The 24,205-nt window shown below is 41.0% G+C and overlaps 1 protein-coding gene across 1 annotated transcript in view; it reads left to right on the plus strand.

Annotated features, from left to right (window-relative positions):
• ZDHHC8 (zinc finger DHHC-type palmitoyltransferase 8) overlaps positions 1-24,205 on the plus strand; it is a 1,092,273-nt gene that overhangs the window by 1,057,398 nt on the left and 10,670 nt on the right. Inside the window, exons 10-11 of the mRNA XM_044068712.1 lie at positions 2,338-2,501; positions 9,156-10,028. Of these exons, the coding sequence (XP_043924647.1) occupies positions 2,338-2,501; positions 9,156-10,028 (1,037 nt within the window). The remainder of the gene's footprint in view (positions 1-2,337; positions 2,502-9,155; positions 10,029-24,205) is intronic.

The following is a 24,205-nucleotide window of genomic DNA, read 5'->3' on the forward strand; positions in this document are numbered from 1 at the left end:
ATGTATGATATAGTGTGATGTGATATGTTTGCTATAGACAGGTGTCTGGCATGATGTGGTGTAATGTGTTACTTTATTTTGTGATATTACAATAGTGTTGTGAGGTGTGTTATGGTAATGTGTGTATGGTATGATGTGGTGTGGTCTTACACAATATGTCATGCTAACATGTTTGGTGTGATATTGTATATGGTAAAGAGTATAATATATGGTGTGGTAGGGTATATTCTGTCGAAGTGTATGGTATGAGGTGATGCAATCTGTAATATGTGGTGTGGCAGAGTACAGTGTAGTGTAGTAAGGTAGATGGTAAGGTGTAAATGATGCAGAGTGGTATAGATATGGTGCATTATGGTTAGGTATGTGGTATGATTAGGTTATGATGAGATTATGGTATGGTACCATACACTTTGGTAATGTATATGTTATGGTGTAGTATGGTGTTGCAGGTCTATTCTGATGTGTTTGTTGTGATATTTTATATGGTAAACCGAAAGATCTATGGTGTGATAAGATGTTGTATTCAAGTGTATAGTATGAGGTGGTGTAGTGTGTTAGCTTATAAGGTGTTGTATGGTATGTTATGGTAACCTGTAATATATGGTGTGGTAGGGTATATTGTGCAAAAGTGTATGGCATGAAGTGTGTAGTGTGTTAGATTCTAAAGTGTTGTGTGCTGTGGTAAGGAGTAATGTATGTTGTGAGAGGACATGTTGTGGCAAGGTGAATTGTATGATATGGTGTAATGAGATTGCTGTGGTGTGTTAGGGTATGTTAATGTATTATATGGTGTATGGCTTGTTACAGTAACATGTATGGTATGTGGTATGGCAGGCTATGCTATTCTGAGGTGTATGGTGTGCTGTAGTGTACATGTTTTAGATTATGTTACGGTACGATATGTCTTATACCATATAATACCATATCATAATCTAACGCACATACCCTGCACACTTCCATCCTCCCCTGCCATCTCCTACAAGTGCTTGAGCTGCTGTTTCAACCCCAGTTGCCTGTGCTATAGTCGGGGCTTTATCCCTTTATACCTTGATGAGTTCACTCAGCAACAGACTATTTTGAGGTGTTTAGAGATTCAACCATCTTTTGCTTGGCATCTTATTTGTGTGATTATTATTTGGAACAGTAATCTGCTTTTCATCCAGATACTGGTCAAGCCACACTGGCATAAAGATAGAAAACTTTTGAAAGTTCATAAATTTAGGGTTAGGTGAGAGGTTTAGTGACTAGATCAGTGTGCCACCCCAGGCTAAAATACTATTTTCTCACTTAATCCTATACTAACTATTCCAGCTTTTATTTCTTTTAACCCTAGCTGATATTCTAGGTTTTCTTTCTCCTTATTTCATATTTTGTTGGGCTATTTTATATTCATGCTTCTACCTATCTTATTCTGTTTGTAGTCTGTACACTTTTTCAATTCACCGTGTAAGATGTACTCATATTGTTATTAAGTTTTGCTGAATGTATGCTGCTCGTATTTATTTATTTATAAATTGTTAAATTTTCTCTGTATTTTCAGTTGTAAAACTGTTTGAAAGGTGCACTGTAACATCTTATTTAGTTTGTGAATATTAATGTGGAGCTTTTTTCCCCAAGCCGATAGTGAAAACTGGGCTCTCTCCAGTTGGATCACCTGGGTAAATTAAAGTAAATAAACACAGCAGTACAGATAGACGTGGGTGTGTAATGGATATTACAGAAAAAAGAATGGATTGATTTGTTTGGGGGGTATAGAATGAAGTGAAAATAATAGAGCACAGTGAACATTTCCATCTAGATGAGTAATCCCTAATAATACTAGTGAGTCTGGTTTAATGTGGGTCAATCGTGGCATGTAGTGGAAATGACAGACTGTGCTAGAGTGCTGCAAGAAGGGAGGACTCGACTGTGTTGTAGCATGGGTACTTGTGGTATCAGCAGAAGTCTGCTGTGGCTGTTGGCTATCCTCTCCACCCTCACTGGAAGGATGTTTGCACTTTGTAAAATCATGGACTGCAAAAGGAAGGACAGAAAACTATCAAGTTTTCAGCCTGTCCGTGAGATGGTAGTTTTGTAACACACACTTGCAGCTTGGCATGGGTCTGTTCAGTATCTTTGGTCATACCATGGCAGCAGTGATGCTCTGGGCTAGTAGGCCGGATAGCCAGGAGTGGGGAGTGGATGAGCACTACAATTGCTTTTCATAATAAAAATGAATACAGTCAAACACCTGAAAAGATTAAATAGAAAAGCAGTTAAGAGTTAAAACTATTAGAAGCTGCAGAGGCTGATCAATGTATAGTTAACTAACATTTATTAATTTCTTTTCCATTTCAGATTGGTATGCAGGAGCTGCATCATGAGGGAGTTTTCATGGCTGACAATGGCGGGAGCAATGATTACCAGTCAGAGTCAAACCTGGACATCAGAAATGCCAGAAAACACTCACTACACAATACCTACCAGTCCAACCCTCTCCAGTTTGACTCCCCTGCTCTCAGGCTAAAATACTATTTTCTCACTTAATCCTATACTAACTATTCTAGCTTTTATTTCTTTTAACCCTAGCTGATATTCTAGGATGTTCTTCGTTCCACATTGCTGCAGTCCTAACTATTGGGTAATCCGCTGTCCAGTCGGCCCGAATATCAAAGTATAAGGCTGACGTCGGTCAGGGCGCATTAGACTGACGTCAGTACGTCAGGGTACTAATGCGCATGACCGACGCCATATCCTCAGTCTTTTTTTGCCGCATGGTCCGATGCAGAAGCAGTTTTGCGAGTGCAGGTTGGCGTTCTGAAATTTTCTGAAGTCGGAGTTTCAGACCGAATCAAAGTTGGCTAAGTACCCTAGAACATTTTGGTTTTTTCTTGCCTCAGTATTTAACCGGATGTCAGAAAAAGTGAATAACTGTATTTCTTGTGGGAAACAGATACCTCATAGGGATTACCATACCTTGTGTATACCTTGTTTAGGGCCTGAGCACGACGTTGTTGGATGCCGCTCTTGTGCTAGATTTAACAAACGCACTATTAAGAGAAGGTTAGACTGTGCCAGGTTAGTGTTTGGGAAGCGTTGCAATTATAAAATGCCGTTGGATGTTCCGACGCTCGCTTCGTCCAAAAAGCGCAAGGACAAAACAGCAAAGCCTAGGGTTGATGAACCGACAGACCCAGACGACGGTTCTTTAGAAGGCACAGTGGAGCCAGAGGTTTTGCCAGGAGTTTCTTTGGAGTCTCAGGCAGAGACTTTACTGTTACAGGATGTGCCTTCTCAGGAGGTAGGCCAGGCTGAAGGGGCTTCTCAGGTAACTGTTCTTCCCTCTCTTCCCAAGGTAGTTAGAGCCTCCTTCTGTTTCCAAAACTTCCTTGAGAGGTAGGCCGAGTTTAGCTTCAGTGGGGGCTTCTCCTAGCACTTCCGGTTCTGTGCCTAAGAAACATATGCTTAAAATGGCAGAAGATTTGATTACTCTGATTAGAGGTTCTATCCCCCCTCCTGATAAGAGGCCCAGGTGGAACCTGAGTTTGAGAGTTTTGAACAGTGTTCAGAGGCTTTGAGTCTTCTGGAAGATTTGCAAGAGTATCCTCCTTATTCTGATTCTGATGTGGATGATTCCACTCCTACAGCTTCTCCTCCTGAGGATTTCTCATTTTCAGAGACTCTGCATTCCATGAGGGAACACTTTAAATGGGAAGGCCAGGATTACTCTGATTCCAGGAAAAGGCTTAGGGAATTCTTGTTTTTACCCCAGCATAGGCCCTTAGCTATACCTCCTGTGTTGAATGTGGTGGAAGATGTTTTTGCAGAGGCTTCCCTGAATCCTGATTCTTTGCCTCCTGCTCCTGTTAAACCTGATAGGTACTATAGGGTGCCTGAAGCTCATAAGTATCTTTTTAAGAGTCCTAGGGCAGACCCGGAGACTGTTTCTCAGGGACCTAAAGGTGTTAAGGCCTCTGTTGTTAAAAAACCTGTTCCCACTGATAAAGAGGCAAGGGCTTTGGATAGATGGGGAAAGAAAGTGTATACTTCTTCCACTTTAGCCATGAGGGCGTTGAATTGTCAGTTTCACATGCTAAAATATCAAAATTATCTCCTTTCACAATTGAAATCTAAGGTGGATGCTTTATGGAAGGTATTGAGTGTAAAGAGTTGCTGGATTTAGTTCATGTGTCTGAACAAGTGGGTAAGCATTCTTTGCAATGTGGTTTTGATGCTGTACAGGCCTCCTCGAGGGTGGCTGCCACTAGTTCTGTTCTTCGCAGGCATGCCTGGTTGAGGATCAGAATTTAGCTGAGCATGTTAAGACAAGGATTTTGGATGCTCCTTTACAGTCTGATGTGTTGTTTGGTTCGCCTGTGGAAGCAGTTTTAAAGAAAATGGAGGACAAAGCTAAGTCTATGCAAACTGTTAAAGATTTTTGCAGGTGCAGCCACCAAGTTTAGTAGAAATTGGCCTACTAAGGGATGGACATATCCTGCTTATGATTCCCAGTCTAGGGGTAGGTCTAGACGTGGTAGGGGCAGAGCTCAAGGTTCTTTTAGGCCTAGAACAGGAGTTCACCTGCTCAGACTTCTGGTGAGGGCAGGGTCAGTCCTTCGTAAACAGACCCAATGACCTGCCTTTTCAGCTGCCAGTAGATTCTCGTCTGGCAGCTCCTTTGGGAGGAAGACTGTCTCTTTTCAAAGAAAATTGGGATTTAATTACTCAAGACAGATGGGTGTTGGATATCATTCACCACGGTTACAGGTTTTATTTCCATACATTGCCTTTCAAAGGCATGCCAGACGTTCCTCCTCCACAAGGAAAGAGGCTCACAAGCAAATTTCTCAGTTACTCCAAATAGGGGCCATTCAGCCAGTCCCTGTATCAGAAAGGGGCCTAGGATTTTATTCTCGCCTGTTCCTAGTACCAAAGAAGGGGAACACGTGGAGACCAATTTTGGATTTATCTATCCTCAACACTTATCTGGACATTCCCAAGTTCAAGATGTTGACGTTACAACAGCTTTTACCTCTGCTGGGCAAAGATCACTGGATGGTAACTTTAGATCTCAAGGAAGCTTACCTTCATGTGCCTATAAGACTAAGTTGCAGGAAGTATCTGCGTTTCGAGCTGGAAATTCTCATTATCAGTTCTCTGCATTGCCCTTTGGCTTATCTACTGCCCAGAGTATTCACAAAGGTTCTGGCTCCAGTGATAGCTTACTTCAGGCTACAAGGAATTCAAATCTATCCTTACTTGGACGACTGCCTGATTCTGGCTCAAGAAAAGGAAGACCTTCTACAGCATCTGGAACATGTTATAGCAGTGCTAAGATGCCTAGGGTATTCTGTGAACGAAATAAAGTCCAGTCTAGTACCCTCTCAAGACATGTGCTTTCTGGGTGTGAGACTGAATACAGCAGCCCAGATGGCCTTTTTAACCCCGGACAAACAAAAGAGTCTGTCACTTTACTTCCATCAACTATCTCATCAGTCCGTGCTGACTGCAAGGACAGTCCTTCAAGCATTAGGGTTCATGGCATCTTGTATTCTGGTGCTTCCCAATGCCAAACTGCATATGAGGAAGCTACAATGGTATCTCAAAAATGTATGGACACAGCACTGCCAGGATTTGGACACTGTCATTCAAATAATACCTTGCCTTCAAAAAGAATTTTTGTGGTGGGCTCAGGAATGTCACCTAAACAAGGGACTCTCTGTGACCCGGCCAGAGGCGAGTCAGATTTTAACGACAGATGCCTCGGACATTGCTTGGGGAGCTCATCTAAATGGAAAGTGAATACAAGACGAGTGGCCTGCCAGACTACAGCATCTACATATCAACATGAAGGAGATGTTGGCAGTCCAGTTTGCATTAATGGCTTTCAAGGAGTTACTTCTTCCAGGGCAGGTGCTGATTCTAACAGACAACACAACTGTCATGTGGTACATCAACAAACAAGGGGGAACACATTCTTATCCTCTATGCAGGCAAGCAATGATTTTATGGGAGACTGCGCTCAGCTTGCAACTAACTCTTCAGGCAAGGTTTCTGCCGGGAGCACAGAACTCCTTAGCAGATGTGTTAAGCAGACAAATCATGGATCCCCACGAGTGGAAACTGGATCTTCATGTATTTCAGAAATTGACAGTGTCATGGGGAACTCCAGACATAGATCTGTTCGCTTCTCCACTAAACCACCAGCTGCCAAAGTTTTGCACAAAGGGGTTTCATCACACAGCTTGGAAAGTGGATGCTCTGTCTTTCAGTTGGAAAAATCTTCATGTGTATGCCTTTCCACCTCTGCCTCTTCTTCCAAAGGTGCTCTTAAAGGTCAGACAAGACAAGCCAAGGATGATTTTAATAGCTCCAGATTGGCCTCGGCAACACTGGTACCCACTACTAAGGAGTCTGGTAAGGAAGCCTCCATGGCCTTTACCTCTGATTCCACATCTGTTATCTCAGCAGGACGGTCATCTGCTCAATGTCAAGCTTCACTCTCTTCATCTAACAGCCTGGCATATTCTGTGTTGAAACACAGCAGGTCTCAACTTCCTCAACAAGTTTTAAATGTGATTATGGAAGCTAGAAGACCTAGTACAAGGAAAGTGTACGCTGAAAAATGGAAGAGATTTTTATTTTGGAGTACAGCAAAGAATTTGGAGATTTCTGAGCCTAATTTGAGTTTGGCTCTTCAATATCTTACTGAGTTATTGGACAAAGGTTTGTCCTTCTCTTCCATTAAGATTCATGCTGCAGCAATTTCAGCTCACTATGATTGTGACCCACCATTGTTTTCGCATCCTTTGTTCAAGCAGTTTCTTAGAGGGGCAAAGAATATAAGACCCCCACGTAGAGCTCCTACTCCTGCTTGGGATCTCAATTTTGTGTTGGAAAACTTACTCTACAACCTTTTGAGCCTGCAGCTACTGCTGAATTGAAATACTTGTCATGGAAGACTGCTTTTCTGTTGGCTATTACTTCTGCAAGAAGGGTGTCTGAGTTGCAGGCCCTTATGGCAGTAGAGCCCTTTTTGATTTTCCATAAGGATAGGGTATCATTACGTACTAATCCTTCTTTTTATGCCTAAGGTGGTTTCTAGTGTGGCTTTAAACCAAACTATTCATTTGCCTACTTTTATGCAGACCCCCAAAATAAAGGGAAAAGATTTTGCACACTTTAGATGTGCACAGGCAATTGCGTTATTATTTGAGCAGGACTAAGGATTTTAGGCAGTCTCAGCAGTTGTTTGTTTCTTTTGCTTTGAGTTCGCAGGGCAAGCCTGTGTCAAAACAAACTATTTCTAGGTGGATTGGGTTTTGCATTGCATTTTGTTATTCCCATCATGGCAAGGAGATTCCAGCTGGGATTAGGCCTCATTCCACTAGGGCTACTGCCACTTCAACAGCATTTCTAAGGGGTGGCAACTAAGGATATTTTGGAGGCAGCTACTTGGAGTTCAGTGCATACTTTCTCTAAGCATTATCACCTTCCTCTCTACTCTAAGTCTAGGGCTGGTTTTGCCACAGCTATTTTGCAAGGCATGTTGTCAGCTCCTGCTTCTTTATGATTTGCCAGCCTCCCTTACCTCTGCTTTGGGATTCTACCCAATAGTTAGGACTGCAGCAATGTGGAACGAAGAACATAGTACAGTTTTGTACCTACCATAAATGTAGATGTTCGAGGATCCACATTGCTGCAGTCCAATTTACCCTCCCTCCTTCCCCTCTGTGTTAGCGGTGGTTATGTAGGTGAGGTTATATGCTGATATTTTTGTATATATTGTACATATTTTTGGTGCAGGTATATTGGGACTTATCTTTTTAGGGTCTTCTGACATCTGGGGCAAGAAAAGACTGAGGATATGGCGTCGGTCATGCGCATTAGTACCCTGACGTACTGACGTCAGTCTAATGCGCCCTGACCGACGTCAGCCTTATACTTTGATATTCGGGCCGACTGGACAGCGGATTACCCAATAGTTAGGACTGCAGCAATGTGGATCCTCGAACATCTACATTTATGGTAGGTACAAAACTGTACTTTTTCTTTCTCCTTATTTCATATTTTGTTGGGCTATTTTATATTCATGCTTCTACCTATCTTATTCTGTTTGTAGTCTGTACACTTTTTCAATTCACCGTGTAAGATGTACTCATATTGTTATTAAGTTTTGCTGAATGTATGCTGCTCGTATTTATTTATTTATAAATTGTTAAATTTTCTCTGTATTTTCATTTGTAAAACTGTTTGAAAGGTGCACTGTAACATCTTATTTAGTTTGTGAATATTAATGTGGAGCTTTTTTCCCCAAGCCGATAGTGAAAACTGGGCTCTCTCCAGTTGGATCACCTGGGTAAATTAAAGTAAATAAACACAGCAGTACAGATAGAGACGTGGGTGTGTAATGGATATTACAGAAAAAAGAATGGATTGATTTGTTTGGGGGGTATAGAATGAAGTGAAAATAATAGAGCACAGTGAACATTTCCATCTAGATGAGTAATCCCTAATAATACTAGTGAGTCTGGTTTAATGTGGGTTAATCGTGGCATGCAGTGGAAATGACAGACTGTGCTAGAGTGCTGCAAGAAGGGAGGACTCGACTGTGTTGTAGCATGGGTACTTGTGGTATCAGCAGAAGTCTGCTGTGGCTGTTGGCTATCCTCTCCACCCTCACTGGAAGGATGTTTTCACTTTGTAAAATCATGGACTGCAAAAGGAAGGACAGAAAACTATCAAGTTTTCAGCCTGTCCGTGAGATGGTAGTTTTGTAACACACACTTGCAGGTCATACCATGGCAGCAGTGATGCTCTGGGCTAGTAGGCCGGATAGCCAGGAGTGGGGAGTGGATGAGCACTACAATTGCTTTTCATAATAAAAATGAATACAGGCAAACACCTGAAAAGATTAAATAGAAAAGCAGTTAAGAGTTAAAACTATTAGAAGCTGCAGAGGCTGATCAATGTATAGTTAACTAACATTTATTAATTTCTTTTCCATTTCAGATTGGTATGCAGGAGCTGCATCATGAGGGAGTTTTCATGGCTGACAATGGCGGGAGCAATGATTACCAGTCAGAGTCAAACCTGGACATCAGAAATGCCAGAAAACACTCACTACACAATACCTACCAGTCCAACCCTCTCCAGTTTGACTCCCCTGCTCTCAGTTCCAGAACTCTGAGTTTCAAGTCAGCCCATAGGAGAGGCACAGAAAAACTACCCCTCCAACAGATGAAATCTGATGGGGCAGCATCTACCCCATATAAGAGCATTTTTGCCCCCAACTCACTGTCCAATAGGAATGGGAGCCTGTCTTATGACAGCCTGTTGAATCCAGTTTCACCAGGCGGTGGCAAATGCATAGCGCATTCTGGTGCTACATCTGTAGGATATCATTCTCCTTATCTTTCAGCGAAAATGTGCCACCTACGTGGAAGTGAACTACAGAGGCCACCAATGCAAAGCTACAGCCCTGTGCTGGGAAGGTCAGCAGCACATCAACGAGATCCTTCACCGGTCCGCTACGACAACCTTTCTAAAACAATTATGGCATCCATTCAAGAGCGTAAAGCAATGGAGGAACGGCAGAAACTTTTGCACTCCCACACTGAATCAGTGTTTGCAGACTCGGGGGTTTATGACACACCCAGCTCGTATAGCCTTCAGCAAGTTAGCACTTTGTCGGAAGATCCCCGCTGCACATCTGTGAGGTTTGGCTCGCGGGAAAATGTAATGGGTGCATCTAATTTTAGCACACGGAACCCAGTTTTGCGGTCTTCTGTTACCTCCCTGACTAACTCAATGGTCAGGGTCCCAAGGACTTCAACAACTTCCCTTCAAGCTGATTTAGCCAATAATAATGTACAGTCCCATCAACCACTGCAAAGTAGACCAAGTGATATGTCCTATAGGTCCCCGGGACACCACGTTCCGTCATCCCCAATGGCAATACCAAGGTCCCCCTCCTATGGAAGCCCAAAGCCTCTTTCCTTCATCAGTGCCATGGAAATGACAGAATCTCAGTCACTAGGAACTCCAAGGTATGGCTCTTTATTATAAATATATTGTTGAACACTGTGTGAAGTACCTGTTGCTTTTGTGTAAAGGCAAACTACCAATAAAACAATAAATAAGCCTTTAAAGTGTCATTCTTAATGGGTAAGGTATGAGACACAGATTTTTTTTATACCATTGTAGACAACTCTGCTATTTAGATAAGGTCAGATTTAGCATATCTTGAATATTGATTTGCTGAGCATAGCCACCCTGTGGTGCAGAGGAAACTGGAAATGGGTATGGATGCCGTGATGATAGCACTTGTGTTCATTTGTGTGGAAGAGATGTGTTTTCTAGTAGGGACAGTTAGGAAAAGGTACATTACAGTACATGCCTATCAACAGCTTAGAGCAAGAAGTCTAGACAAAGCCATAAATAATGGGAGGACAAAGGCCTAAAAATAGGGACAATTTTTAAATATTGCTCTTACAAACTTAGAAAGTTGATAGAATAATAGGTTTTGCATTAGCTTATATTTTCTGAAGGGTATGAAGTCAGAAACTCAAATGCCTGTCATTATTTTTTTACTTCAATCCTCAGTGCCTTGCCAGAAAACCACAATTTTATGAGGAACAGATCAGAAATATGAGGCAAGAATCTGGACATTCTGCAAAAATCTGAAAAGTTGAAAGGTATGTTACTGTATAAAGGAGAGGAGCAGAGGGGATGTGACTGGCACAGCTGCATTTTTTACCTGCCTGAAGGAGAAGAATCAGAAGAAGGAGGAGAGGGACAGAACCGTACCCATCAGCATTGTGGGAAACCAGGCCTAGTGCCATTAACCTGTGGCAGAACGCAGCTTAGCATATCATGGTAACATAACCAACCATACTATCCTACTAAGGTACGTTTCCTACAAAGGGAAGTTCCACTTCATGAAGTGGAAGGAGGGGCTATGACTTCTTATTGAGCAGCAGAAGTGTCCTCAAAAGAGAGAGGGGGGACTATTATATCTCATTGGGTTGGAAAAGTTCCCTCCTGGAAATGGAGGGAAGGCAAGAAGACTATGGCTTCTCATTGGAAGGTGAAGATCCCTCCATGAAGGGACTACACACTGAGTGGCTCTGTTGGGTTGATGAAGTGACTATGGAGGGACATTGAACAAGCATGAAACATCCACTGGTAATTGCTGGATTTAAAGTTATTATGATGCTGGTGTAATATAGTAGTTATAGGGTGTTTCTCTAAAATTGTGTTGATGTGACAAGTATGTAACTTACCTTATGAAAACCAAAATAAATATCGCTGCCAGACTCTAAGTGGAGACATCCACCCTAATCCAGGCCCATCTGATAACAGCACCCAATCAACTAATCAGAATCCATCTCTTAACTCATTCCAACTGCCTAGAAAACCCAATGACCTCTTTATACTAAATATGAACGTTAGAAGCATTAATAATAAAGTCCATGACCTTCATGCAAATATTTCCCTATATTCTCCTGACCTAGTATTACTCACCAAAGTCTGGATCAAACCCACCACCTCCAATAATGACATTCTACCACCTGGCTATAATGTCATACCAAATTATTGTACATCCAAGAAAGGAGAAGGTGTAGCTATACTATTTCAAAAGCAACTAAACTTAGAAAACTTAAATACAGACATGCCAAATTTAACCAATACAGACATCATAACAGCTAAACTAATTCTTCACCCCAAGAAAAGTATCATTATAATCGGCTGCTCTATACCTCCTGGGAAAACACTCCCATACTGGAAACCCTACTTCTCTGGGCAGCTGAGAGCCTCCAACATAAAATCATCTTGAGGGACTTCAACATCTATTGGCTAACCTGCAACTCTTACTCTCCCACCAGTTTCACAAACCTCTATGGCTTTTCCAAACTCATCCAATATCCCACTAGAATTGACAAATCTACCAAAAGACCATCAAAACTTCAATGGATTTTGACAAACAAGCCATCATTAATCAGTCAATCTGGATGCCTCTCTGATAGCCTAAGTGACCACCTTCCAACTTTTGTAATAAGACATCGCACCTATCAAGAAAAGCCCATAATTTACCAAACAATAAGAAACAAGAAAAATTTCAACCAAGTACCTTTATTAATGCACTAAAAATGTGTAACTGGTTTCCCCTTCAAAACCTCTTCCTTAATGAAGCTGTACAGTACTTCAAATCTACCTTCCTAGACATCCTAAACTCCCAAGTCCCTCCCAGAACCATCAGAGTAAAATCCAACCATGCTCCATGGATGAGTAAAGAAACTAGGTCTCTTCTGAAATCCAGTGACAAGGCCTGGACCCACTGGCACAAAACCAGTTCCCATACAGACAAGCAGGTATATCTTGAACTCCGTAACAAATCAAAGAAATATGTTAAATTATACAAAATTTACTTCTACCATATTATACAAGCCAAATACCAGAATAACCCCAAAAAATTCTGGACAGCTATTAATAACATTCTCTATCCTGGAAAATTAGGAACTCCTCCCACTGCAACCGTAACCTATACCCCCCTCAATGTTGCCACAGCTTCTAACAAATTCTTCACCGAATCCATTCTCACTCTTGCTAATACACAAGACTGTCCACCCCTGAACCAGCTACCCAGATACCACAATAATAACAAAGTCTTAACATTCCAACCTGTCTCTACTGACTTTATTAAAAAACTACTGACAAAACTAAAACCTACCACCTTAGCTGCCGACAAACTACCAGCAGAATTCCTGAAAATAGCTGCTGATGCCCTTGCTTATCCTGTGTCCATTCATATCATCCACTCAGTATCTGAAAGTTTAGTTCCTGATATCTGGAAAATTTCATACATTATACCTCTCCACAAAGGAGGTAACTCTAAAGAGCTAACGAACTATCGCCCCATAGCAATACTCTCACTTCTGTCCAAAATATTAGAAAGATGTGTACACTTACAACTCATGGCCTACCTTAACACTCACAATCATTCAACATGGCTTCAGGCCCTACCACAGCACCACAACTGTGCTTATGTCATTCACCCACACAGTTAATAACCACAGAAACAATGGCAACTTTGTCTCCGTTGCCTTTCTTGACCTCTCCAAGGCTTTTGATATGGTCAACCACAACAAGCTAATGAACTCTCTTTCTGAACAAAATCTTAGTACGACTACCATGTCCTGATTCCAAAGCTACTTAACAGGTAGGCAGCAAGCAGTTCAATTGAAGCAAGAACTTTCTCCTCTATTACCTGTCACTCTAGGAGTTCCTCAAGGCTCCATCCTTGGACCTTTACTCTTTTCTGTCTTCACTAATAAGCTCCATACTTCTACCCTAGAAGCCTCAGTCCTCCAATATGTGGATGACTCATAATCTGCACCTTCTCCTTCCCTCCAAGAACTGCAAGCCCAAACACAAGCCTCCTTCTTCTCTGTGGGAAAATGGCTTACCAGCTCCCAGTTAATACTTAACCCCAATAAAACCAATCTTCTTATTTTCTGCCCTACTAATCACTCCTCTTCTCCTCCACCCACCTTTACCATAGTTTCTAACAGCAAAACAATCATCTCTCCAGTCACACACACACGCACCAAACTCCTAGGTGTAGAAATTGACTGCAACATGAAATTTGATGCTCACATCTCACTCGCCATAAAGTACACAAAAAACTGGGGGACTATATAGAAACAAAGGATTCCTCACAAACAGTACCAGAGCTAAAATAGCACAAACCCATCTCATCTCCACACTTCTATATGCCTCTCCCATCCTCACCAACCTCAGAAAATCAGACTTATCCAAACTTGACACCAGCTATAACAAAATTGCACGATTCTCCACCAACAGTCCTTACAAAACTCTCCACTTCTCAGCCCTTAAACAACTTAACTGGCTTGAACTCCCCCATCTCCTTCTCTACAACCAGCTCATACTAACTTATAAGATACTCTACCACCCTGAAAAAACCTGCATTACAAAACCTAATACACCATACACTCATAGTCATCCCTTAAACATCTCTTATTCTTGTTAGTCTCTCTTCTCTAGTTTCACTTTTCTTCCACGTCACCTCTCCCACTTCCAAACAATGATGATTATGAATACGCTATAATATTGTATTATTCTGATTATTTCTACTGAGGCACAGCTCACTGAGTAACCATTGCTTAATTCTGTTAGGGTTTGTTCTTAGGTTCATAGGTAGGTACTACGCTATCATTGGCTCTAGGGCCTATATAAGCCTATCCAAAAAGGTACCCTGGCTTTCGCCACCCAGGAAAATTATTTTCCTGTGCCACTGTCGAGCAGAGCCACAGAAGTGATCCCTGGGGTGAATTTCCTATTTCCCATCCAATCATTAAGATTTTTCTTGAAGAGTGCTAATGAGGAGCTTTGTTTGATATAGATAGGTAGTTTGTTCTAGAGTATGGGAAGTCTCTGGGACAGGAATCTATCCCTCCAGCATGTTCTGTTTGTTGTGGTGACAAGGTTTAGGTCCCTAGAGCTTGTAGCTCAGAGGGGTTGGGATTTCTTTAAGTGGAGCATGTCCAGCAGTTCTGGATTTGACATAGCTTTGTATGTTAGGCAGAGAGCGCCTCTGAGTAGGCGATACGTGACGGAGTAAAGCTGGAGATTTTTGAGATGGTCTGCATAGGGCATCTTTAAATATGTATATGTAATCCTTCTCTTATGGTGATTAATTAACCTCTGATGTAACTAGAGCTTTTCTCCCCTGGCCTCCACTGAAAAAGGACTTGTGTCCAGTCGGACTTTCCCGGTCACCAAATGTAAAATAAAATAAATGTGAGTTCATTTAGTGGTCCAGGCATTGGAAAGATAGCTTGGCAGATGTGAGTGAGATGCTACTGCCTGGATCACTTTGCTTTGGAAAGGGATGTAAGAGGTGCTCCTGTGGCTTGCCTTAATGCCAGTATACCTCTCTTATGTCTGACAGGCAAGTGTGTGTGTGTGTGTGTGTGTGTGTGTGTGTGTGTGTGTGTGTGTGTGTGTGTGTGTGTGTGTGTGTGTGTGTGTGTGTGTGTGTGTGTGTGCCTGCCTGCCTGCCTGTCTGTCTGTCTGTCTGTGCGTGCATGCATGCATGCATGTGTGGAGGGGGGGTGTCTGCAACAAACATAAGGACGCAGAAGCCTGGACAGCAGTGGAATCCTGCAAGCCACTTTGGCTCCTGTTTGTCAGATTTATTGGGGAGGTTGATTGTGAGTACAGTACTTGGCATACATAAACAGCCACACATCAGTGTGACAGCCTTTGGTAATCTTCAAATTCTCTTTCCAGAGATGAACAAATGGGAAGTTTGGGAAATGAGCTGGTACTGGCTGCTGATACTGTCCATGGCCAGGGCACAGCTGCTGCCCACGTAACCACTGTGAACACTTGAATCTAGCAACCAGATGCCATCTGCATGCAAAGCTTGAGACTTACCTCGTCTTGCAGCATGTAGTGCAAACTGTGTGTATAAATTATGGATTTGGTTCACTTAATCACTGATGTTTGTCAAGATCATCCTATCAGTGTTTATTGACCAAACAGAATTCCATGAAGCCTCCTACAGATGGAAAGTCCACTTGTATATCCCATCACCAAATGGTGTTTGCATAAGTGGTCACCAACCAAGTGATCAGCTGCACAAAGTACAAGGAAGAGCTGGAAGACTTTTAAATGAAACCATCTGTTATGCCAAGAATCACAAAATTATGGCTCCATTTACCAAGATTAAGATGTTTATGCTTAACTCATTTACAGAGTCCACTTTGGTGATGACTTTTATAGGATCATAGGAAGTTACTAGGCTATTGGCCCTGAGGCCCTTATAAGTCTAGCCCATGTTTAGACAAATCAGCAGCTGATGCACCTGTCCAGCAGGGACATGGGTGGAATCCCAAGGATGTATTTTCTATTTCCCATCCAGTTATTCAGGTTGTGCTTAAAAAGGGTAAAGAGGTACTCTGCTTGATGTGGAGAGGGAGTGTATTCCACAGATGGAGAGAGTCTCTGGGACACAAATCTGTCCAGCTAACAAGTCCTGTTGATGTCACAAACCAGGTAGAAGCTGCGCATGTGAATTACTTGAGTGGCGCTTGACTTGCGGATATGCAGCTGTCCCATCAAGGCGAGGTCTGAGATCGCCTTGTATGCCAGACAGAGGTCACCTCTGAGGAGTCTGTATGAAACTGAGTAGGGGGATAGGGCTTTTAGCCTGTCTGTGTATGGTAGATTTTTGAGGCCCTGGATTCTCCTGGTTAGGAACCTTTGTGGTCTCTCCAGCTGCTGCATGTGCTTTGCAAGGTACATGCCGAATGGGGCATTGTACTCAATAATGAGCCATATAAGGGAAGAATACAGGTATGTTATGATCTCCTTGTCCCTGGATGAGATGCCCTTACTTATGAGGTGGGCCATGTAGAAAGCTTTGTGTACAATGGAAGCAACTTGGTGGTCAAAAGTTGGGTTGCTATCAATCTGGGTGCCCAAACCCCTCACGACTGACTGCGTGCTTAGGATGTTGTTATTAATGTGATAATTTGTGGGGATGTCACTCTCCCCAAAGGGCATGATGATGCATTTTTTTGTATTCAGCTTGAGGCCATGTTTCTGGCACCAGTCATTTGTTTGGGTGAAACCCTCTTGGAGGATGTCCATGTCACTAGGGGAATTGATGACAGCGCCTAGCTTGCAGTCATCTGCAGACTTGTTCAGCCATAACCCACTGGTTTTGGCCTGCACCTCAGAAAAGTATATCCCAAATAGCAGAGGCCCCATGAATGAACCTTGGGGTACGCCACTTGATACGGGTCTACTGCTTGAGGTGGCTTCCCCTATTTTGACTAGGTGGATTCTATCATGAGCCAATTAGCTACCCATCTCGTAACATATGGATTGATGCCTGGTTGAGTGAGTATCTGTTATGCCCAAGTGGGGAATAGTGTTGAATGCTTTGGCCAGGGTCAAGGTAGGCAGTGTGTACTGTCTTCCCCTCGTCCATGGCTTTGTGGCTTTGGTGACTGTCTCAAAAAAAGTCAACCAAATTTTACAGACATGACCTCCACTTGATGAAGCCAAACTGTGAGGGATCAAGTGTTTGGAGGTTGCCAATGTCCTTGTTTATGAGGTCCATAATAATCCATTCCATGGCCTTGCAGATCAGGCTAGTTAGTCTGATGGATCTATAATTTTCCGGATCGGTGGACACTCCACCATTGTGTAAAGGGATGACAGTGACTGTCTTCCACTCAGCTGGGACAAATCTGGTACTCAGGCTTTGGTTGAATAGGGCGCCTAATTGTGCTGCACATTCCTGCCTGAGTTCATGTAGGATGCAGCCTGGGATGTTATTGGGTCCCATGGAGGCTGTATTTTTTGCCTTTGAAAGAGCAATGATGACCTGATCCCTAGATATAAGGGGAAGGGGGCAGGTACTAGGAATATCCTGATTTACCAATAAGGGGACAGAGGGGTGAAATTTTCGCTGAATCTGTCAGCCAGCAAGTTTTCTGTATCTACGGCACTTGTGTATGTGGTGTCCTTGACCACCAGTTCTGAACAGATCTGGGTGCTACCTTTGAGAGTACGGACATGTATGAAGAAGGCCTTATGATTGCCTCTAGTAGATTTGGGTAATTTGGACTCAAAGTTTGCTTTGGAGGATTTCACTAGTGCTCTTATTTGTTTGTTTAGGCTAAGGAAAGATTGCTTCCATTGGGGCACCTCCACCTTCTTGGTCCTGGACAGCAGTTTTTTTTTTCTTTTGTTATAGAGTTTATTGCAGATGTCCATCAGACAGGTTTACTCTTCCTTGCAGAGGATGATTTAGTCCTGTCAGGTATTCCTGATTCCATGCATCTATATAAATATTCATATAGTAATTTGGTATACTTTTGTATCCCAGTTCCTAGAGAGGGGGAGGGGCTGTGAAACTGTTTATACCATCCCTCAGGAGGCTGTAGTCAGCTTTGGAGAAGTTTTTTGTTTGATCCTAGCTAGAGAGGGTGAGGGGAGATGGTGACTTCGAACCTGACCGCTTTATGATCGGATCTTATAAGAGAGGATGATACTGCAGGGATGTTGCAGTGGTTACTCATGTTGGTTAATACCAAGTCCAAGATATTATCACCTCTTGTAAGGGTACCGACTAGCTGTTCCAAAGCATTTGCATTGCAAAATTGAGGAATCTATGGGCATTTGTGTTCTGGCATGAGTAGTTCTTCCAGTCTATGTTTTGGTAGTTAGTCACCCAGGATCAGGGTAAGGGTTGAATCTTGATAGATTCAGAGGTCTAGATAGGCAGATAGGGCATCTTGAGTCAGATTTGGGGGCTGGTAGCTAACTATGATTTCTATAGGGGTCTTGTCAATGGTTAACTGCACCTGGAGTGTCTCCTGTGTGTCATACTGTTTGACCAGCCTGGAGGGCGTGTATGTCTTTAATATATATTGAAACTCAGCCTCTTTTGGCTTTACTACCCACAGTTTGGGGTCTGAATGTATGATAGGATTAGTAACAATATATGGCTGGGGTACTCTTCGCAGCTTTGAACCAGGTTTCTGTGACTGCGCAGATGTCAGCATTTTCCAGGGTTAAGAAAGCTTGCAATGAGTGCAGTTTCTTGTTTAGACTCCTAGCATTTAGCAGCATGACCTTTAATTTGCGTTTTGTTGAAATTTTTATGTTGGTAGTTTTAACCTCATCACTTTTTCTAAAAAAGGCAATATGGGGGAGGCAAATGCCTTTGCCTGAAGCCTAAGTGAGACAGATGCAGGACATCTCTGGCAAAGCATTGTGGTCTGTCAATCATATCTTCCCAGGCTGTCGGGTACTAGATCCCCATGGAATGACACTAGAAACTAAGGCAGTTGTTGAAGTCAATCATTTTCTGTTTGTATTGAGGCATCATTCTGGGTGATAGTAGGACGCTGCTTAAGGCTAGGGGGACATACCTGCTTGGGATACATATTCAGCGAGTTCAATCATGTCTCTCTTCATATAGTCCAGGGAGGCACATCTCAAGTCATTCACACCAACATCGACTATGACAGAGTCATAACAATACTTGTTGAGAGACGTGAGTGCTTCTGTGATATGGTGGATTCTGGTCCCTGACAGACAACTAACTGTGACTTTCTCCTTATCCAGCCTGGTGAAAGGCACATCTGTGTGTCTCACAGTGGAGTCTCCTATGACTAATGTGTTGGGTTGATGGTTAAGCCTTAGTGGTTGTGAGACACAGGTGTATGAACTATGCGTGCTATGTAGTGTGGAGGGCTGTGGAGATTGCTTGTGTTTTTGCCTCTGAGGTTTTTGCCTCTGAGGTCTCTTTCGTTTGGGTATGTTTTTGTTGAGGACCTCCACATATGTGGGTGTGTGTTGTGTAGGTGTGGGTGGTGTTTGAGGTGTAGTTATTGTGTTGACAACCTTCTCAGTGCCAGATGTGTACTGGCTTGTGCATAAACTCCAGGTTCCTAATTGCATCTCTCGCAAATTGTGTTCCTAGGTGGTAGTAGTAGGTGGTTGTCTGTGTACATAAGGCAGTTGCAACACTGTCTCAGGATGCCCATATCAACCAGACTGTTTGCCACCCTTTCTTGGATTGCTGTGTCTTCCACACAAAGATTTTTCATCAGTTGAACAATATTGAGTGCTGCCGTTGTGAAATTGGGGACCTGCCTTCCAAGCTTCTACTGTTGGGGATCATTGCCCAGGAGTTCATCAGAACCATTCCTACTAAAGTTCTGTTTAATAAGCTGGACCAGATCTCTAAACATCAGGCTTGCAATGGGCCTTCAGTGCATAAGGATAATGGGATAAACCTGACCACAGTTCGTTATTCCATCATCTATCTACCCAACTGAAGTATTATTTAATTTCATATACTTCCCTCAAGGAGTGTAAGTTTTGATTCCAGTGGGAAGTAAGCTTTGTATTATTATTATTATTATTATTATTATTATTATTATTATTGTATCTGTGTTTCTTACCAGGCATACTCCATTTCCTTGGTGGTTTGCTTCCATGGAGGACAGTGAAGGTTATACTATACCCACCAAATGGAATGAGGGCCTTAGAGGATCCGAGGTGGGAGAGTTCCGCAAGACTGCGGGACAGTTAACTCAACTTATTGACTTACTTACTCCAGTAAGTCAAGTACTTGTTGCTATCCTATCTAAAAACTCTAACTTACAAGGAAGTGGTCATGAGGAGTGACTATTCAGTGACCAACTCCACCCAGGACAGGGTAATAATGGTATGGTCCGTGGAGTTAATGCTGATATTCCAGGAAATGGCAGTGTCAACTTTCAGGCTACACCAAACCTTTTGCGTATATTGGAGGGTAGCGATGGTAAAGCACCATTTTCTTCGTCAGCGAAAGAAAAGAATGTACCCATGGAGTTCCATGACTGGCTCAACCAAAAATTGCCGTTTCATTTCTCCGAGGATACAAATGCTAGGTCCAATTCAAACGACACCTACAGAGAATTTTTGGGTAAATTACAGACTGCTTTACTAAGGTACAAGACATTGAACTTGGACAATGTATATTTACATGAGTGTTTGAATAAACACATTGTACCTAAAGGTTTAAGGATATTTAAGTGTCTGAATAATGTTGTGGAAGGAAATTAATTCCACAAGGAACTTTTGAATATTTTTAACAGTTGTGGCTTAGAGAGAGTTCAAGCCATTACTAGAAATAATGATAGGGAAATTAGCAAAATTAAGGAATTGATTGATATGTATAATGAGAGAGTTACCACAGATTTAATTTTCAGTATAGAAACTGAGAAGAATAGATATTATGATATTAGAACACAAATTGATAAAAATGTGAGGATATTATAAAAAGGAAATATAAAAAACTTGAACTTGACATTAAAGAATATCAGGAAGGACTACAATACCCAGAACCCCCATGTACTGGTAATATATTGTTCAGCAGAGGAAAGGTATCCAATTCTAATGCTTTGCCCCCCCCCCCATTATGAAAACAACAGGCACATCCTGGAACCTATAGATGCTCCAGAGCCCATTGAAGGGAATTTTGAGCCCCTTCCCCGGAGGTCTGAAAGAATCCGCAGTAGGAATTTAAATGGGAACAATAACCATTTTTACAGGGGGCAGTACCAACAGAGGGGAGGGGGGGTTCAACAGGACCTGGCAGTAGTTTCAGAATTGGATATTAATATAACACAAGGTGAAGGTTACGAAGTAGTGAGTCAAGCTTCATTTCACATTTTAATTATAGTAGTAAAGAAGTGACCCAAGAACTTTTCAATTTATTCACTAAAGGTTTCATATTTGTACCTAGTCAGAATAGTAATGCAACACAAGCCATCTTAGATGTGAAGATGTTTGTTAGAAAATTAAATCTTAAAATATGTTTGGAAATAATCTGACTAGAATACAAAATAATGTGCCTAAGAAACATAGTACTTTTAGTCCTCCCATCCACTCCCAATTAAAAAAATTGGAATACGGTATTGAGAAAAAAATCGGAGATAAAATCAGGATCAATACTAATATATCTAATCTGGAAGAAAAAGGAAAAACTGCTATTAACTACCCTGAGAGAAGATCCAAATATTAGGATTATGAAACCGGATAAGGGTGGGGGGATTATAATGATGGACAAGATCATCTATGATGGTAAAATGTATTCTATATTGCATGATGATACCAGGTATAGTAAGGTATCTATTAACAAAATCAATATTTAATATAAAAAATAGATTTGGCCCTCAAATATCTATTTGATCAGGGGGTAATAGATCCTGATACTTACTTATACCTGGAAAATACTTCACCTAGGGTACCCTCGATATTTGGGGTGCCCAAGGTTCATAAAGATGTCTCTGATCCCTCTTTGAGACCCATTGTAGCATCTGAAGGCTCCAAGATTTCTCCTTTATCCAAATTTTTGGACTGGAAAATGAAATCTTTGTGGGGTAAAGATAAACACTTGTTAAAAGATTCTTGGGAGTTCTTAAGGCAAATTACTCCGGATTTAAAGGCACCTAACCTCAAATTTGTGACCATTGACATAACAGATTTATTTTCTGTTATACCCCATGAGACAGGGCTAGCCTGGGTTGAGGAGGCTCTTAGGGGCAACTTAAGGACTAGTGAAAATGATGTTTAAATTATTCTTGAATTAGTTGAACTTGTTTTGAATTACAATTTCCTATATTTTCAAGGTGAATTTTTCAAACAGGAATCTGTGGTAGCTATGGGGGCCAATTGTGTCCCCATCTATGCTGACATAGTACTGTCTATATGGGAGAAAAAAATTGTAAACAATAGCAAGTATGCCAAGCATTGAAATTTATACACCAGATTCCTGGATGATATATGTATTTTTTGGACTGGTACAGATGAACTATTAGAAGAATTTATCAGATATTTAAATCAAAGTACTACATTTTTAAGATTAACACATCAAGTAACCATCAATTATGTTAATTATTTGGATGTTTCTTTACAAGTGATTGAAAGTGGGTTTAAATCCACTATATATAGGAAACCCACTTTTTCCAACACTTATATTAGATATACTAGTGCCCACCCCTTATATCAAAAAAAGAGCATTGTTAAAGGACAGTATGTCCGGGCTTGCCGCATGACATCTAATGATGAAGATTTCATGAGAGAATGTGATTTACTCATGAAAGTGTTCTCTGAGAGGGGATATCCTGTTGAATTAATAACTGATATACAAAGGGAAGTGTGTTCCAATAGACAGAGTAAATTTAAACCTGTTCTAGAGATGGGACCAATACAAACTGAATTTCAAAACAATGGTCAGCAGGAATGTGGAACAGGTTTAACATGCAATAATATTTTTATTACTAATTTTAGTGGCAATGCTTATGCAATTAAAAATATAGTAGAAAGTGAATGGGTCAAATTCAACGAATTCACTGACTTAACTAATTTAAAAGGGAAAACCAATAAAACTGCATTTCGGAAAGGTTACAATATAAAAAACCTATTAGATAACAAGTATCCTTCCGTATTTTCTAGTAAATCTAAGGGCATATATAAATGTGGTGCATGCTCTCAATGCAAATATATTATACATCAACAAAAAATAGTTTTAACAGCTAGGAAGAAATGGATAGTAGCGTCCAATTATTTAATTTGTAATTCCCAGGGGCTAGTGTATATTGCTCTATGTAAGGGTTGTGAAGGATTCTACATAGGGAAAACTGAGAGAACTTTAAAACGTAGAATATACAAACATATGAATGATATACAGAAGCAAAGCTCTAGAAATGCTTTATACAAACACACCCTCCAATGCCCCCAAGCTAAATTCCACTTTTATGTGGTGGAAATGGTTCCTAAAGAACTTAGTGGGCCCCTGGGAAACTAAATTAGAATTTAGGGAGACATATTGGCAAGTAATTTATATATATATATATATATATATATATATATATATACGTTATTTATATTTATAGTAAATTGTATTAGTTATATATATATATATATATATATATATATATATATATATATATATACGTTATTTATATTTATAGTAAATTGTATTAGTTGAATTTATTTGCTGGGAATATGTAGTCCATCTTATTATACATTGTATTGTCATAGTTTTATATGTATTTTATAATACATTTAGTATTTTCATGAAATAATTTTTATATAATATTATTCATTATTTATATTAGTGAATAGGTTTTTATAGTTAACTGTCTGTATTATTTGATGTCCAGGAAAAGCTTTTTATTTATGTAAGCTATTTATTTAAAGTGTTCGAATCAAGGTCTCTTTAAAAGACTAACTGATTAATTGCTTTAGTATTTCATCAAGATGTATATAAAAAGGAAGTGACAGCATGATGGTTTTTTCAAATCTGATGAAGTTGGAGTGTTACTTGTGACAGCAACGTTAATATCCTAATTTTTCTTTGAAAACGTGTTGTGGCAGTTTTTTTATATATATCAATAAATTGGATTTTATATCTGGCGATCTTATCCTTCTTCAGCAGCCTGCAACTATACAGAAAACATGTTGTGGCCATTTTCTTAGGCACGTTACAGTTGGTGAGCAGTTCTTGTGGTGGTTCGTTCACTGCAACTGGTATTTGTGTTTATCTGTATTTCTTACCAGCCGTACTCCATTTCCTTGGTGCTTTGTATTAGTACACTGGAGACTCGTGTGATGTGACATGCCTGTT

The sequence above is a fragment of the Protopterus annectens genome, chromosome 4.part0 (assembly GCF_019279795.1).
Source record: "Protopterus annectens isolate FY-2018-M chromosome 4.part0, PAN1.0, whole genome shotgun sequence".
Classification (NCBI taxonomy): Eukaryota; Metazoa; Chordata; order Ceratodontiformes; family Protopteridae; genus Protopterus; species Protopterus annectens.